Consider the following 17,937-nt stretch of genomic DNA (forward strand, 5'->3'; position numbering starts at 1 on the left):
CATCATTCACGTTTGCTTTGTGTGCGCTGCAAGAACTATACAAACTGACACGAACCGAGTATGAAGTAATGTTTTAAAAAGAGAACATTATCATACGAATCATTTAGATAACAATAAACAAAAAGGATATCAAACATTTTTGTAAGCCGACGCAACGTTTCAATACACATGCACAGGTTCGTTAAATGAATACATTTATACGTTCGTAATAACAGCAGGTACGTAAAGATACCGATAGTTCCGGACACCATAAGAATCATATGCAACCGTATGCGGTGGTGCGAAGTGGCCAAAGAAACGGAGAAGTCACGTTTAATGAAAAGCTTCACGTAAAAATGAAAGGTACGTGGCAAAGGCTTCTGGCGTTATAACCACAATCCTCGTGTAACCAGCACAGCGTTGTATATGTATAATCCATTCATGAAAAACGGGCATTGTGTAAAGAATAATAATAATGAACACTGTAAAAAATAACTGCGAGACTGGTAATGGCTTGGAGGACCTCGGAATACCCGGACAAGTGTTTTTAAGAGACGCTCTAACGAGTTGTACAGATCCGCTGAAAGCGATCGAGGAATTTCAGCTGGAAAATGGCATCTTACTGCCATCCCTGCGGCCTATGCTACCTTTGCTCGATCTCCACGGAGTCAGGAGACTAGACTTCCACGCGTCTGTTCTTGAAGAATTGCGAGAGAAGCTTATAAAGCGTATAAACGAGATTGGAACTGAAAGAGCCGATAAAGGCTCGTCTGGGGACAGAAGGCTGAAAGAGTTATTGTCCAAAAGTTTCCCAGCTGTGAGGGTCTCGGCGCTGAGGCCTGTCGTCATGTGTATTTTGAGGAATACACCGCACATAGAAGACAAGTATCTACGGGTGCTTGTTCGTGAAAAGGAATTGTACAATGACGCAGACACAGAAGTTAAAAGGCAGATTTGGAAAGATAATCAGAGTCTGTTTGGAGACGAAGTTTCTCCGTTATTTAGTAGATACATTATTGAAAAGGAACAGATTCTCTTCGATCATAGAAACCTGAATAGTCTATTTTTTATGCCTTCTCCTAAGGTACAGTCTAAATAACTGTTTAATAGAAAAATCTTTATCATTGTGGAATTATATCGTTTTTATCTTCAGGTGCGGAGGCAAGGCGAAGTGGTACAAAAGTTAGCCCATATGATCGGACATAGCGTAAAACTATACGACATGGTACTACAGTTTCTAAGGACTCTATTTTTACGTACAAAGAATATACATTATTGTACATTGAGAGCTGAATTATTAATGGCCTTACATGATTTAGAGGTAAGGCAAAACTCGTATCGAATTGTTACGCCATTGAACAGGGCTGCGCATGGAGCCTTTTTCAGCGCCTAGCGGCGAGCAACCGGCCGTGGGTCGAGCTGTCCCGTTGCTAAGTGTAGAATCGGTGAGGAGAACTGCAGTAGTGTAAGTGCGGGCTCGTAGGCGCGTAGCGTAAGTATATATGGCTTGGTTCCTTGTGGGACCCCAGTGCAGAGCAGGTCCTGTAATATAATTCGGTGGGGTCATGTAATTTCCAAAACATTTGCTGCTGCCGGCATTTCGTATGACTTGACGGTTCGATTTTACTGATAATAAAACATTTATTGCTAATAATACTTATCTTTTCAGCGACACATAAAATAATTAGAAAGTTAATACTATACAAATACAGTAATCCCCCGTTATGAGTCCGACGAACGGGGCTGGCGGCGGGCTCATAGTGGCTTGCGGACATGATTCCGCGCGGCCAGTGGCTGTGTCGACTCGTTCGTTTCCTCTCGCTCGTTGTCCGGTTCTCTCACTCTCGTCCGCAGGCTTCCAAGACATGGTGGGGATAGTCGCCGGACTGTCAACGGGAGGAAAAAACGGACTCATAACGGGGAATTACTGTAAATACCTCGGACACAAAGAAAACAAAATTTTAAGTAACAATATATATCATTTATTAAAGCTAGAACATGATATATGAATAAATATATACATGTGTACAGTACGCATCTGGTGCTCATCATTCCACTTAGCTAGCGATATTTACAAGCAGAAAGTTGCATAAGTAATAAATCTGTACACGTAACAATATACGGGGGAGTTATATTATTATTAGTGGACCATACTGCATATTCCTTAACTCACAGATTCTACCCTTAGCAAAGGGACAGCTCGACGCACGGCTGGTTGCTCGCCTCTAGGCGCCGAGAAAGGCTCCCTGTGCAGCCCTGATGGAATATAGGAATAATATGTTACCTAACTAAATATTTGTATCGAACGTCTAGGTGCAAGACATTATTTCCGTTGATCCATGTCATAAGTTTACTTGGTGCCTCGACGCATGCATTAGGGAGAAAAATGTTGATATTAAAAGATCCCGTGAATTACAAGGTTTCCTGGATAGTATTAAGGTATAAAACAGGCTGTACTTGCATTTTATAATAGTACTTACATCTCGTTATGATAGATAAGTAAAATGATCTACAGTTTTACACAGAGAGGCCAAGAGCAGGTATTAGGCGATTTAAGCATGACATTATGTGACCCATATGCAGTAAACTTCCTTGCTAGCAGTGCTATCAAAATTGCACTTCACTTGATTAACGGCGAAGCGTTACCGAGAGAGAATGCAATTCTCGTATTGCTACTGAGAATGCTTGCGCTGGGCTTGTCTGCCTGGCAGATGATTGATTCGCAAGATTTCAAAGAACCAAAATTGGACAGTCAAGTGGTTACAAAGTTTTTACCAGCACTGATGTCATTAATGGTAAATTAATGTCTATACTGCGACAAGCAAGTTTAAACGTTCGCATGAGGGAAACAGCGTATTAAATAATGTGGTCTTTAGGTAGATGATCAAATAAGACAACTGAACTGCAGACTTCCGCCTGATGAAAGGGAAAGTGCAATTGCTATAATAGAGCATTCTGGTCCACCCCCCGATGCATGCCAAGCGTATGCACAGCTCTCAGGAGTTGCCGCTGTTTTATCCATGTATTACGCATTGCATGTAGGAGGCGGAGGTGGAGTAGGGAGAGCAAGGGGCGATGCCAGGGGATTAATGAGAGTGTTAGCTACTTTACCAAATTGTCAAGCACAGCGTGCATTTGAAGATCCCTTTTTACACACTTTGGTAAAGCCATATAATTCGAAATCTACATAATCTATAAACATTAGTCAGTTAATCATAGCTCTATATAATATAAAATCAATTTTCATGTTGCATTACAGGTGTCACTATTGATATTGAATATGGCTGATGAATTTTCTAACGAATCATTCTGCACAGTCATATTTGACGAATTCTTCTTAGCGGGTTTAGGGAGAGATAATGTTACGCGTCATTTATTAAAGCTACTGTGGTACATCCATCCAAAATTACCACCGACTCGTCTGCACGCACTCATGAAAGCACTTCAGCCAACTAGTCAGGTACCATTAAATCTTATTTCAAGAAAACTTATAGAAATATTGCATACTAGCTTTACTTCTCACAAAGGGAGGACACCATGTGATAGATATCGATTTTGATGAGCCTTGGCACGATGGATCTATGTCGAAAATAAGTAAATAGGTGTACGAGCGTTTAAGCCAATAGGTCTTACTAATAGAGATATTTATATGCAAATTATTAAAAATTTCATAGTGGCGGTGGGGTTTTAGTGGGTAAAAACCCCACAACTACCCTGGCGCCCGCGGAGAATTCCCTTCTGGAGGCGTCGGGGTGCCTTTTGATGATATCTCCACGTTAACTTGGGGAAATCTTCAACAGACATCCCCACTCCTCCAGAAGGGAATCCCCCGGGGCGCCAGGGTAGTGTGGGATTTTTACCCACTAAAACCCAATGGCCACTATGAAATTTTTAATAATTTACATGTAAATGTCTCTATTATTGATCCATCGTGCCAAGGCTCATCAAAATCGATGTCTATCACATGGTGTCCTCCCCTTGTCACTTTCGCCCGAAATTTAGATTCTGATTTTATATAAATTTTTTTTTTGTAAAAATAGTCGCATTTGTTTGAATTAGTAAGACATAATGAGCTGGGGCTCATTTCGTGATCCCAGAGTTTATCGTTTAAAAGTTTTTAGGCGACAGACAAACACACAAACATATAAAAGCTTTCTGGTTTATATATTAAGATACTTTATTTACATTTGTCATTTGTATCGTTTAAGCATAACGAAGCTGTACACAGTCTCTACGAAGCTTTACGGGACAAGATTGGAAGTCGCTCTACGGAAGATCAATTAGCAACGACACCACAAGTGGATTCGTTAGGACTCGATTGTCCACCTTCTCCACTGACTGGTGTACCTACACCGTCTTCATTGTAAAAACTATAGAGTGCAAGTATTTTGGAATACGAAAAAGTATAATTTAGTAATTGTACTTTCAAATGGTTGTTTCTATCTTTTCTGTACATTTTTCATCTTAATTGAATTACGAGTACAAAGATTAATACAGATTTTGTAATTTCATATGACAGTGAAAAGTTCCATGAAAATATGTATTTTTCATTTTTAGTTTACTCGCATTAATCGGTAAATACAAAAGCATTCACTCTCAATACAAATACAATATAATGCAAATTAAAAACTCTTGATATACATATATATAATACGCTTAAAAAGGACATAAATAATGTACATAATTTAAAATACATTAGATATTTGTAGTATTATCCACATCAAATATTTTTGTATTATGAGTCAGCTCCATCACTAATCTGTCTAAATAATTTGAATCCAATTTATACGACATCAAAATCATTGAAATATACATTGACGCCTGTCTAGTTGATAGTAAAGCTTTCAACTCTGGATCTATCATGCCCAACCTGAAAAAAGTGTAATGAAATATCATTCATATTTAATATATCGATGTATTTACATTATGCTACGATACTCACATCTTAATGATAATGAGACCCACGAGAGTCCACTCAGGAGTTTTAAATGTAATATTCGAGGCAGATAATGAGAAAGTGTTAACTAGAACTCTAATTAAAGCACTCCTCTCGCTGCTGTAAGTATGCTGTGGCAATCTACTACCAGCTAAAGCTCGTAACAAATCGGGCAATCTATAAAGGCAAAGCATCAGCGTTATGGGAAAATACAAATTTGTAATTGTAAAATAAATATGAAAAATGATATTACATCCTATTAAGCTTATCCAAGAAAATTCGACGCCTAAGTGCTCTAGGTGCGTGTGCATCGGTCAACGGTAATACTGGAGCGAAGTCATTACTCTGTTTCGTGTCTTCGGTAATACATTTAGGGTTTTCTATAACCGTGGCTCCTTTGTAAAATGCTCGTACCTAAAAGTAATAATTGCATATCAACCATTGTGTAGTACATTGTAAATTATATTTATTATACCTACTTTTAATTCCATCTTCTTTCCTTCTTCTTGAAGAACGGACAAATGTGGTAAAGGTTTCAAAGTATTCTTGATTAAATCTACATGATCATCCTTCTCATCTTCCAATTGCAATTTATTCAGTTTCTTACATAAATGCACATATTTGTCGTGCTGTGTTATGTCCTCTAATAACTGAATTTTAATACTTTCTTCCCCTGACAATAAACAAACAGTACCTTCGGTAATCCATTCTTTTACATTACATTCAATATGCATTGCTAGATTATAAAATTCAGTTGATATAATTCCTTTAACACAATTCTTTTCTTTATGTCTCTTAGATTTACTCTTTTCTGTTCTCCGCACACAATCTTTACTATTAACGTTGATATCTCGTTTAATGACAGTCTTATCGTATTCTGCATCTACTGTTTCATGTAATTTATTTCCTTCATCATTCTTCTGATTCCGCTCGTCATTTAAGGAGATGTCATGATTTAATTTATTAACGTCTCGAGTTGCTGTCTGATCCAATGAAACATTGTTTTCTGCAGTAGAAATCTCTTTGCCACTATCATCGTTCGTGCATTGCTTGATACTACTAGTCGTATCTTCCGAATTAACAGCTGTATCTTTCGCATATTCAGGATCTTCAGCATCAGAATTCTTTGGAAATTGTTCTTCCAAGCTCTCCGATGGTCCAATGCTGGCATTCGCTTCTATCGCTTCATCAGTCGCTTGGGCAATTGTATGAAGATCCGAAGAATTACACACCGATGCATTTCCTGAATCTCTAAGCGTCTCATTAAAATGTACAGATTCATTTTTGTTATTAGAATTCAACATAACGTTCGGATCTGTTACAAGAATTTCGTCTCCAGGTGTACTTCTCTCTAATTCATCTTTTTCTGGCAAGATTTTAAACACAGGTATCTCTTCCTTGTCTCTTAGCCAAAGAGGGCTCGTGAACATTTGCTCTAAAAGGTAATTGCAAGCTCCGTAGCAACGGGAGCTACAGAAATTTTTGCGCCGAGTCACATCGTAAACTTTATTCTTCTTCATGGAAATGTGATACCGCTGGTCGATTACGGTTGTTAATGCAGCGCTACATAATACATAGCCACACAGCTTGATTATGGCCCTTTCTTCAATCACATCTTCCATATGACTTGTATTAATGTATCTTAACTACAAAAGTACAGAACGTTGTAAGAACTAATATTAAATTGTGGCTTCGATCATTCTCCCTTACTTACATTATCTAAAAGCCACTGACGATCAATAGTGGGTTCTAAGAGTTGCTCAACGATTATTAGAGCCTTAGCGTCGCATTGCTTTTTCTTAATTATTGCTAACTGCATTTGTGCCTTGCTTAAACAAAAAGATATTTATAAGGAGAACCTTTAGGATGAACTTTTTTTTATCTACATTGACAAATTACATTCCCCACTGAAATTGTGATGGAACAAATCTTACCTCATTTTTTTCTTCACCCTCTTCCTTTCCAGTGTTTCTTGTTTTATCGTAGACGTTGCCATTTCGAAATGATAGTTAAAAAAAAAAGGAGCTTATAAGTTCAAAGGACCTGTCTGCAGGCTTTATGCGTGCAGTGATCTTAAATACGTCACAAGAGAAAAAGACGTGCAAAGACGTGCCTAAAAAAAAGTAGTCTACAAATTCCTCTGCCCTCCAAAACTGTAGAATCACACCTTTGTTTTAATAGTTTCTCTCAAATTTGTATGAGAGTGTCTCATTAAACAAACACCTCCGATAAAAGAAGTGGAGACGCAAAATGCGAATAAAACAAAGGAAATAATTCTGCGTGAAATACCACCTAAATCAATTTTTACATACATCATCGAAATTTTCATCCCTTCATTTAATACACTTAAAGCTAATCTTGTCTAATCTTGGAAGGTACAAAAATAATAACATTGGTTTTTATTATCATTATTTTGCAACATTTTCTAGTAAATTTTTTTTTGGTTTTCAAGAGTCAGTTCTACGGTTGGTCACCCTGCTGTTGGATATAATTGTAATATGAATCCAAGGAAATCTAATTTTATTCTTAAACATATATGGTTTATAATATCAGGAACATCGAATTTACGTGTTATTCGCGATCGAATGTAATGAGAATTATGCCGTAAATGCGGTTCATTTGAGAGCGCAGGGAAGAGACTTTAATAGGGACATTTAACGCACTCTGGTGGCGATGTAGAGGAACACTGAACCGGCTGTCTTGTAGAAGTAGGGGTCTACCGAAGTAGATGGAAAAAGAGACCAGTAGAGTGTGACTGGTTGTATGGTGTGATCTTGAAGTGGTGTTACGTTTTCAGTATTATCTTGTTGTGCTCGCCATGACGTTGGTTTGAAATTGTACTTCAAAATATTAATCCCGATGTTGGTCGCAGGACTGTGCCAATGTAGTTTTCATGCTTTTAACGAGGAGAGAATCCGGGGAGGCAATTCGTGGATACCGAAGAAAGCTTCAAACGTGTTTGAAGCTTTCGAGGTCGTATTCATGGAACTATGAACCTGGACTCGTTGTCTTTTACTTTGTCACAAATCAGTTATTTGGTTGCGAATTTAAATAAGAAGAATTTTCGCGACAGCTGCCAAGAAATATCAGTTGTAAGTAGAAAAAAAACCTGTTGTACTGCTGCATCTCTCTTGTGCTCGCCCCCTTCCACTTTCTGTTCATCACACGCCGTCCTCGAAGTAGCGCAATATGCTTCGCAAACATTATTACACGCTCCACTTGATCCCGTTCGTTAAGATAAACTTCTTCGCGAAAGAACTGAGGCGCAATATTTATGCGCAACTTTCTATGCTTATATCATAATTATTAATAATTCAGTATTTACGCGGTACGAAATACATCTTGAACTTAGCCTCTTTTCACGGCTCGTATGTGCCCCAACGTATTATTTCGAATGATGGAGCTTTTTAGATTATTCAACGCGCTATCACCGTCTTCTATCTTTAAGAGCAATACCCCGGCTATTTAATAGGCAAATGAATTTCCAAGCACTTACTTCGTCGTAAGTTCTTTTGGAATGTTCTACAACCTTCACTTTTTTCCCACCTCTATTGTTGAGGATCTAATTATATATATAATTCACGAGTCCGTGTTTCTTATATTTGCGTTTTATATAGATTATTTAACATATAATCGTAATGTCTATTTTAAAACTCATTCAATTATAGCTGGTGCAGTGGAAGGGTCTGGAGGCAGACAGACACTTGCTGCGCTCTTTGCTCTCGTGCATCGACTTTTCAATAGGAGAGCCACCGGAATCAAGTGCGAAAGATTATTTTCAAGTGCAGCTTCTGAAGCAAGAGTGTACTAATCTTCTTAGCAAACCTTCTTTTATTTCTAACCTGTGTTTTGCCATAGACCGCCCGTTTCATCAACAAAAGGTTTCCTATTCTACTTTTATTTAGGTTAAGACTATCAGAGCTATCGTTAATCGAATAAAGATCTCTCTACGTCGTAACCTATTTTACAATAACAGAAGGCTATACTTAGTTTAATGCTACTTGAAACTTCACCTTTTTCAGACCTTGAATCCATCGCCAAAGTTTTTTTTACGTTTGAAAAAGGTACTCGGCTTAGCTCTAGTGCAAGAGGTTGCATTCGCAGTCGCGTTGCTGCACTCCGAGAATACTGAAATTTGTACGTTAGCTCTAGAGCACGTACAAAAGCAGCTGCCTGAGCTGATAAAAAATTATATTAACTCTGAGACGAGCAATAAGCATCACGAGGAAGGTTTGCACGATTCATTGCCCGAAGTTCTTCATCTTATATTATCGCAGGCTTTTCACTCAGCCAATCAATTTGGCCTTTCATCGGAAGCAAAAGAAAAATTTCTCAAGAATTTAAGGCGCGATTTTCCCCGTGAGCTGGTACCAGTGGTGCTAGCACCACTCTTGTATCCAGACAACGGGGAAACTCCGCAAGCCAAAATTGAATTAAACATGGCTGTCAATCAAATGGTAAAATAATTTAATAATGTTTGTTAATCGTAACTTTTGTTAACGCTAAGCTGCGAGTTTTAAATATCAGACTACATGCGATATATGTGCTTTTTTTAGGATGGGAATTCTCTAGTAGAATTGATTATGGAATTAGGATATGGATTTACTAGTAGCGTTGAAGAATGCCGATCAGCCTTAGCCGGCCTAGGGGCTCGAGAAATATCTCCAACATGCGCCGCAAGAGTCGTAGCTCATATGGCACGTAGTTGTAATAGCCTCGATGACACTGGAGACTTGCAATCATTTTGGGGCAATTCAGGAGCAGCGCAAGATGTTAGCAAAGAAAAGTCAGCCGACAATGCTGCTCCTACTACGTGGAACGTTGAAGTGTTCATTCAGGCTTTAAAAGAAATTGTAAGGAACAGTATCTACTTTGGTGACTTTGTATATATTTTATCATTTGCGTATTAAATTTCATTATAATTTCAGCAGTCCACGTTGTCTTGGAACGATGTGATAGTTAAGTTGGACCATGCGGAGTTCATTATTAAAGATAGGCAGGGATTGAATTTGCTGATCACTGGTTTAAGACTGGGATTGCAGCATCAAGGGTATCCGCCGGATATGTTTCCGGTGGAACTATTCTATCGGCACTGGGATAACGTAGAAGGACAATTCTCCTTAATGCAGCAAATTCTTAAGTGCCCGGATATATTTTGTTTCGCTGATTATCCATATCACTCTGTAACCGTCGATGTGTTAAAAGCTGCGCCAGAAAGTGACAGCAAGGAAGCGCAAACTTGGAGATCGTTGAACGTAGTCGAACTACTTTTACACATGGCGGAGAGAGGATTGTACGGACCAGTTCAAGAAATATTCAAATGGCCCATTCAACATTGCCCTGATGTTCTCGTACTCGCACTATTACAGATCAATGCACCTATAACCATACTGAGACAAGAATTACTTAGTACATTGATGCCCATTTTCCTTGGAAATCATCCGAATTCCGCTGTCATTTTACATCATGCGTGGCATGGGAATACCGTTAAGATAAAATCTATTATCATGCATGCCATGGCAGATTGGTACATACGTGGAGATCATGACCAAACAAGACTATCTCGCATTCTTGATGTCGCTCAAGACCTTAAGGCGTTGACTCATTTACTCACTGCTCAGTCGTACCCATTTGTTATTGACCTAGCCTGTTTGGCTTCGAGGAGAGAGTATCTGAAATTAGAGAAATGGTTGACGGACAAAATCAGGGAACAAGGAGAAGTCTTTGTTACCGCATCTGTGAAATTTTTACAAAGACGTTGCCCTCAAGTGATGGGACCTGGAATAAAGGAAGACCTTACGGTTCCGAAAGCAAGTCAGCTCCCTCAAGAAACATTGACAACCATACTTGCCTGTTTGCAAGTGTGCGCTGGGTATGCCTCATTCTTTTTTTTTTGTAAATGTAAAATACGTTAAAAGTTTTAAAAGAAAAGTTAAAAACATCTTTCCATTTTTTTAACATTTCTCATAAAGGAGTGTTTCTCAAGAGTGTTCTGAGGTAATAATGACAATGGTACAAAACTGCAGTCTAATGTTGAGTAAAAGTACAATGAGTAGACCTCCGCCGCCAGGGGTGTTAAGACACCGAGGACTAGAGCCTTTCAATCCAGCAACTTTAGGAGGACAGGTATAAGAATTAATATTAGTACTCGCGAATAGTTTCCTTATGTTTCACCGCATAATGCAGTAGCTCGCGCTTAACTTTGTAGCTGTTTTCTTCGAAACAAGTGGATCCACTTGGGAACTTGAGTTCAAGTCTCGCATCAATGGGTTTGGGATCCAGCCTCGGTCCACCAAGCAGCTCGGCGTTTAATTTACCCGGTGCTCTTGGACCTTTGGTGTCGACGCCTGGGTCCCCTTCTCGCCTCATGGGGCCGTCTCCGAGTCCATTTCCTATGCTGCCGTTGTCTTCTCAATTGCACTCGGGACCAGTTGGCACGCAAGGGCCGTCCGTTCTTCCTGGTAGTACAACGATCGGAGGATTAGGCCGCCTTGGACCACCAACAGGAATCGAGAAAGCAAGAATACCCGAAACGTCGAACTTATTTCCCGATATGGCGCAAAATGTTTCCAAAGAAATCGAAGACGAAGCGAACAGCTATTTCCAGCGTATATACAATCACCCGCCGCATCCTACGTTGTCAATCGACGAAGTTCTAGATATGTTGAAAAAATTTCAAGACTCTGGCAGTAAAAGAGAAAGAGAGGTGTTCAATTGTATGTTGCGAAACTTATTTGAAGAATACCGGTTCTTCCCTCAATATCCCGATAAAGAGTTGCAAATCACGGCACAGTTATTCGGAGGAATCATTGAAAGGGGATTGGTTAATAGTTATGTGACGCTTGGATTGGCTCTCAGATTTGTTCTGGATGCTCTCAGGAAACCAGAAGGCAGCAAGATGTATTACTTCGGCATAACAGCTCTGGATCGGTTCAAGAGCCGTTTAAAAGAATACCAAACATACTGTGAGCACGTCAGGGCAATTCAGCATTTCAGTGAGTTCCCACCACATTTAATTGAGTATATAGAATATGGATTACAGGGGCAGGAGCCTCCCACGAGACCTCAGGGTCCAGTTCTCCCAAAAACTTTAGCAGCTATGCTAGCACCTGTTACTACGCCGTATAAGACTATCACAACTACGACAATAACGACAAGCACTACTCAAGCAAAATCATCCACGACCTCAACTACATCTCTCTCTGCTAGAGTAAGTGAAATGCGAATTTTATTTATATTGTTAACTGCATAACGCGAGCCTCTCCGTAGTTACCCATGAATTATTTCTTTTAATTTCAGCCTTCTATCGCCAATGCGACAAATATCGATACATTATTAGTGGCAACGGATAAAGAAGAAAAAATCACGTCGCCGCCAGAAGCTTTGCAAGACAAGACCGCGTTCATTTTCAACAATCTTAGTCAGCTTAATTTGCAGCAGAAGTGCGATGAAATTCGAGAAATTGTTACGGAAGAGTATTGGCCTTGGATGGCTCAGTATTTAGTAATGAAACGTGCAAGCATAGAATTGAATTTCCATGCTTTGTATTCGAACTTTTTGGATTGTTTAAAGTTGCCAGAAGTAAATAAAATGGTTACTAGGGAGACATTTAGAAACATAAAGGTATATATAGAATTTTATTTGCTGCGCGATGATTTGTGTAGCATTTGTGATATTTTTCAACTTTATTACAGGTTTTGCTGCGGAGTGATAAAGGGATAGCAAATTTTTCTGATCGGTCGCTTCTAAAGAATTTAGGTCACTGGCTGGGAATGTTGACCCTTGGCAGAAATAAACCGATTTTGCAGGTATTGTTTGCACTATTAATCATTTCGTGCGAGTAAACTTTTTCGTGAATTACATCGTATTTTCTTTTCTCTATTGTCAACAGATTGACATAGACTTGAAAAGTTTACTTGTCGAAGCATATCATAAGGGCCAACAGGAACTCCTTTATGTGGTTCCTTTCGTTGCGAAAGTGCTTGAAAGCTGCGCGAAGAGCCGTGTTTTTCGCCCACCTAATCCTTGGACAATGGCAATTATGAACGTACTGGCAGAGCTCCATCAAGAACCTGATTTAAAACTGAATTTAAAATTCGAAATCGAAGTGCTTTGCAAAAATTTGAGCATTGACGTTGGTGTAAGTTCATCATCAACAAATTTCTTCTTGCATCGTATTCGGAATTAATTTTACTAATTACTGTCACCTTCGTTTACAGGAATTGAAACCTGCGCTTTATTTGAAGGATCCAGAAAAGTTGCGCAACTTAGAATATCAATTATCGCATCCCAATAAAAAATCTGAATCAAACAATAATCAACAACAGAATCAAGGTCCTATCGAAGAATTGGTTGGTCCGACTGCAACTGGAACAATTGTTCCGCAAGCAGCACCTGCGAACACAACACCGTCTTTACCTACCGGTCCACCAGAGCCGCGTTTTAACTACATGGATATATCTGTTACCGGCATTGCTAACATTTCTCAGCATATCACAATTAACAATCAGGTACTGATTACTGTTTTAAGCTTAATTATTGCAGAATGTTAATAGTTTCTTCTATAATTGATTCTACTTTTAGCTACCGCTGTTCCAAACACACCCTCACCTAAAGCAGTTTGTTCGTCCAGCTGTTGAAAGGGCAATCCAGGAATGGATACATCCTGTTGTCGATCGCTCAATTAAAATAGCTTTAACTACCAGCGAACAAATTGTAAGGAAAGATTTTGCATTAGACCCGGAGGAAGTTCGAATGAGAACAGCCGCGAGACACATGGTTCGCAACTTAACTGCTGGAATGGCTATGATCACTTGTCGCGATCAGGTGAGTGTTCATAAAAATTTTACACCAAAATTAGTAGTTTTATGCGTACCTTTAATAATTTCTTTGTATATGTACCTTTTTAGGTGTTGGCGTCAATTAGTACAAATTTAAAACAAGCATTCCTCACCGCAATGATGGGAACAACAGCGCAACAGAAGGAGCTCGCCGAACAAGCAGCCAACGTGGTGGCTGCTGATAACATGGAACTTGCTTGCGCGTTTGTGCAAAAAACGGCTATCGAGAAGGCTATTCCAGAAATGGACAAACGTCTGCTGAATGAAATTGAGCTGCGGAAGATTGCGCGGCAGGAGGGAAGAAGATATTGCGATCCTTTAGCTAAATATCAGGCTGAGAGAATGCCTGAGCAAATAAGATTAAAAGTAGGAGGAGTGACACCCCAACAGATGGCTGTTTATGAAGAATTTACCAGAAATATTCCAGGATTCCTACCGCTTTCTGAACGCGACACGCAAGCCCTATTGATGTTGAAACCTGTTACCGTAAGTATTTCGCGCCACATACATACTTTTAGATTTTATACAGCGCAGTCTGATATTTTTAATATCTTTAAAGGAGCCTGCCGTAACTGCATTCCCTGCTAATCCAGCGGTGGCAGTAGCAACAGCACAACAAGTCACCGCGTACGCGGCAGCAGTAAGTAACGATGAAGTTGGAGCAATGTTAGAAAAGCTTGCGGCTGAAGTTGAAGCACTGCTCGCTGCAATGGGCCCGGCTGCACCACCTCCACAACACGCTGCTCTTCATAGCCTTCTAGAATCTATCATTCTTACACGAAGATCAAGAGACGCTGGCGCCGCTATGACATTACTTAAGAAGGTATGTTATTTACATTCGCTAATATTTAAACCGACACGTAATCTGTATTTTATTCCAGGCTGTAGAAGGATTGCTAGACGTGTATACACTTTCAACCGGTGTTATAGATTTTGAGATTATATTGCGATACAGGGAGCTTCATTTACGTATCCTGAAGTGTCTTCAAGATGTGCGCGCTTATGGCATGCAGTGGACGAATAAACACGTTACTCGTTGCTTGACAGAGTGCAGGGAGGAGTTTCGGTACAACTTTGAAGCCGTCGATTATCTTATAAGGTACTAGCTTTACTACTCTGCTTCGCCCGAAATTTAGATTCTGATTTTATAAAAAAAATTTATTTATTTTTTTGGGAAAATAGTCGCATTCATCTGGATTCGCTAGACATAATGAGCTGCGGCACGCAGAGTTTACCTTTCGAAAGTTTTTAAGCGACAGACAAACACAAACACGTTCTGCTTTATATATTAAGATTTCGAAATTATAGGATTCGCTATAATTGTATCGTTGATTTCAGATCCCACATGATTAGTCTTCCACAGTTCGACTTAGCTTTGGCTCAAGCTATAGATTCGGGAAACGCGATGGCAACAGCATTTGCGATACAGCTGGTGCAGCTTTATATGATTGACGAGAGGCAGATCACACACGTGACCGAATCTGATTTATTCCACACGATTGAGATACTGGCTAGGATGGCCCATCACAGAGCGCCGCCTGAAGGGTGACTATCATTAACATACGATATTACAGATTAAAGTACTCGTTAGCGAGAGATCGATGAAAGTAGAATTTATACGCTTCTAGGATTTTACTGTTCAGATTGACAAGCTTGATAGAATCGTTGCGCGCTAATCACGATCCTGGTGTATTAGCGGACAGAGCGCCCGCTGGACCGACAGCGCACATTCATTCCGGAATTCTACAGGTGAGAGTAAGTAAATCCTGCCGTCCCCGTGGTTCCAGAGACAGGCGTATGTATGTACAATACACGTTGCCTGCTTCTGTTCGCAGGCGCGTGATTTTGACGACCCACCTGGGTTGATGGAGAAAACTGAGTATTTGCTGCGCGAATGGGTTTCGATGCATCACAGCCCGACGCACGCGCGCGAGCCGACGAAAGCTTTCGGAATGTTCGTCCATCAGATGAACATTCATGGAATCCTGAAGACCGACGACCTCATAACGAGATTCTTCAAATTGAGCACACAGATGTGCGTTGACCTGTGTTACCGCGCTTTAGCCGAGACAAACGCCGCCCCTTCCGTCGTTCGCGCAAAGTGTTTCCACTCGTTGGACGCTTTTGTCCGCTTGGTCGCGCTTCTGGTAAAGCATTCCGGGGACAGTACGAACACACACACGAAGATCAATCTACTGAACAAAGTCCTGGGCATTGTTGCCGGTGTACTGCTGCAGGATCACGAGATACGAGGGACAGATGTCCAACAACTGCCCTATCACAGAATCTTCATCATGCTCTTCTTAGAGCTCTGCGCTCCCGAGCCTGTATTAGAAGCAGTGAACTACCAAGTATTAACTGCTTTCTGCCATACACTGCATATACTTAGACCTGCGAAAGCTTCGGGATTCTGCTACGCTTGGCTAGAGCTGGTCTCGCACAGAGTCTTCATCGGGCGAATGCTCGCGATCACCCCGCAGCAAAAGTGCTGGGGAATGTACGCGCAGCTTCTGATCGACCTGTTCAAATACCTTGCGCCGTATCTCCGAAATGCCGAACTGGCGAAGCCTGTCACTTTACTGTACAAAGGGACTCTTAGAGTACTGCTGGTCCTGCTACACGACTTCCCTGAATTTCTCTGTGATTACCATTACGGCTTCTGTGACGTCATTCCACCCAATTGTATACAGATGAGGAACCTCATCTTGAGCGCATTCCCAAGGAACATGCGCTTACCGGATCCATTTACGCCGAACTTGAAGGTCGACATGCTGCAAGAGATTGCGCACGCCCCTCGCGTGCTGACGAATTTCGCGTCTATGATACAGCCGCTTAGCTTCAAGAAAGAGCTCGACTCGTATCTGAAAGCGCGCGCGCCGGTTACCTTCCTCTCTGAGCTGCGCAGCAATCTACAAGTATCTCAGGAAGCTGGCGTCCGCTACAACATCCAATTGATGAACGCTCTAGTGCTCTACGTCGGGACGCAGGCAATCGCATTCATTCGCAGCAAGGGGCACACTCCAAACATGTCCACGATCGCGCACTCCGCGCACATGGACATATTCCAAAACCTGGCGGTCGATCTCGACACGGAGGGCCGTTATTTGTTCTTAAACGCGATCGCCAATCAGCTCCGGTATCCCAACAGCCACACGCATTATTTCAGTTGCACGCTCTTGTACTTGTTCGCCGAGGCTAACACCGAGGCGATACAGGAACAGATCACCAGAGTCCTTCTCGAGAGGCTGATCGTGAACAGACCCCATCCGTGGGGTCTTCTCATCACCTTCATCGAGCTTATCAAGAATCCAACGTACAAGTTCTGGACGCATGAGTTCGTCCACTGTGCGCCGGAAATTGAAAAGTAAGTGGTCGCGGGTCAAAACATAATCTGGCATTCTCTTCTTCTATGTTTATGATGTTTTTCGAATTTTTATCGTTCCAGACTGTTCGAATCAGTGGCTCGATCGTGCATGGTTCAAAAGCAAGTACAGCCCACTCCGGAGCCGGAGATCCCAGAGTGATAGGACGCTTTATTTTTCATTGTCGATTTGTGTACAGTAAAAAGAAAAGGACCGTAAATAATAACTATAATAATAATAAGTCGCGTGTAAAAAGTTGTTAATGTACGAATAGATGTACTATACTTTGGGCTTAACTTTTGGTGGATAGATATTGGATAATCGTATATTAAGTGTATCGATTGAGATAGGAAATAAGTGAGACTCTACTATACTATGTTAATATTTTAATAAAAGAAAAAGATATTGTTGCATCGATCGAAAAGCAACGAACAATTCAACCTCACAAAACGTGTCTTTCGAACAGTGTACTTGAAACAGTGTGTTACCATGGCATTGTAATATTAATAGCACAAATGTCAGTATAATGCGTACCATGAGGGGAGGAAGCGAGTCAAAATGATGACGGTGTTCAAGAAGTAATAGTGAATTCTGGTAGGTTTAAACCGAAATATAAATGTACTATCGATTAAGTGGTACGTACAGGGAGTCAGTACCAAAATCAATATGTTGTGCTATTGTAAGTTGATTAAGGAATACTTGCAGAGTGTATGGTGCATTTGGAAATCTGTAATATAGTACATAATTACTAGTATACATTCATGTAATTTTTTAAGAATTGTAGCTATGAAAGAAGATAAAAGCTGATTAATTAAACCGT

General features: G+C 40.4%; 3 protein-coding genes across 7 annotated transcripts; 2 read left to right on the forward strand and 1 right to left on the reverse strand.

Moving 5' to 3' along the window:
- The first annotated feature begins 42 nt into the window (after positions 1 to 42).
- Positions 43 to 5,393, forward strand: Nelf-b (negative elongation factor B). Its single transcript, XM_076806716.1, has 7 exons — positions 43 to 1,063; positions 1,133 to 1,300; positions 2,293 to 2,418; positions 2,505 to 2,774; positions 2,856 to 3,140; positions 3,239 to 3,439; positions 4,188 to 5,393. The coding sequence occupies exons 1-7, from the start codon at positions 455 to 457 to the stop codon at positions 4,344 to 4,346; spliced, it is 1,818 nt and encodes a 605-aa protein (XP_076662831.1). The 5' UTR covers positions 43 to 454; the 3' UTR covers positions 4,347 to 5,393.
- Positions 4,403 to 8,366, reverse strand: LOC143366008 (putative RNA polymerase II subunit B1 CTD phosphatase RPAP2). 3 transcript variants are annotated; one of them, XM_076806685.1, is made up of 7 exons: positions 8,025 to 8,366; positions 6,850 to 7,028; positions 6,630 to 6,744; positions 5,395 to 6,561; positions 5,169 to 5,329; positions 4,922 to 5,092; positions 4,403 to 4,849 (listed from the first exon to the last, which is right to left on the reverse strand). In XM_076806685.1, exons 2-7 carry the CDS (start codon positions 6,909 to 6,911, stop codon positions 4,675 to 4,677), a joined length of 1,851 nt encoding a protein of 616 aa, XP_076662800.1. In that variant the 5' UTR covers positions 6,912 to 7,028; positions 8,025 to 8,366; the 3' UTR covers positions 4,403 to 4,674. The 3 variants fall into 3 exon arrangements, with proteins under 3 accessions (XP_076662800.1, XP_076662809.1, XP_076662819.1); XM_076806694.1 differs by lacking the exon at positions 8,025 to 8,366 and adding an exon at positions 7,228 to 7,287; XM_076806704.1 differs by lacking the exon at positions 8,025 to 8,366 and having other exon boundaries at positions 6,630 to 6,740; positions 6,850 to 7,217.
- Not1 (CCR4-NOT transcription complex subunit 1) lies at positions 7,607 to 17,933 on the forward strand. Of its 3 annotated transcripts, none has more exons than XM_076830951.1 (19): positions 7,607 to 8,007; positions 8,584 to 8,796; positions 8,938 to 9,372; positions 9,472 to 9,768; positions 9,844 to 10,787; positions 10,888 to 11,041; positions 11,124 to 12,125; positions 12,215 to 12,538; positions 12,610 to 12,723; positions 12,807 to 13,055; positions 13,135 to 13,425; positions 13,499 to 13,741; positions 13,825 to 14,241; positions 14,315 to 14,578; positions 14,637 to 14,854; positions 15,094 to 15,300; positions 15,384 to 15,510; positions 15,591 to 17,119; positions 17,201 to 17,933. In XM_076830951.1, exons 1-19 carry the CDS (start codon positions 7,906 to 7,908, stop codon positions 17,277 to 17,279), a joined length of 7,209 nt encoding a protein of 2,402 aa, XP_076687066.1. In that variant the 5' UTR covers positions 7,607 to 7,905; the 3' UTR covers positions 17,280 to 17,933. The 3 variants fall into 3 exon arrangements, with proteins under 3 accessions (XP_076687066.1, XP_076687086.1, XP_076687077.1); XM_076830971.1 differs by having other exon boundaries at positions 15,384 to 15,504; XM_076830962.1 differs by having other exon boundaries at positions 9,847 to 10,787.
- The last annotated feature ends 4 nt before the right edge of the window (positions 17,934 to 17,937 follow it).

This window comes from Andrena cerasifolii, chromosome 1, assembly GCF_050908995.1.
Source record: "Andrena cerasifolii isolate SP2316 chromosome 1, iyAndCera1_principal, whole genome shotgun sequence".
Lineage (NCBI taxonomy): Eukaryota > Metazoa > Arthropoda > Insecta > Hymenoptera > Andrenidae > Andrena > Andrena cerasifolii.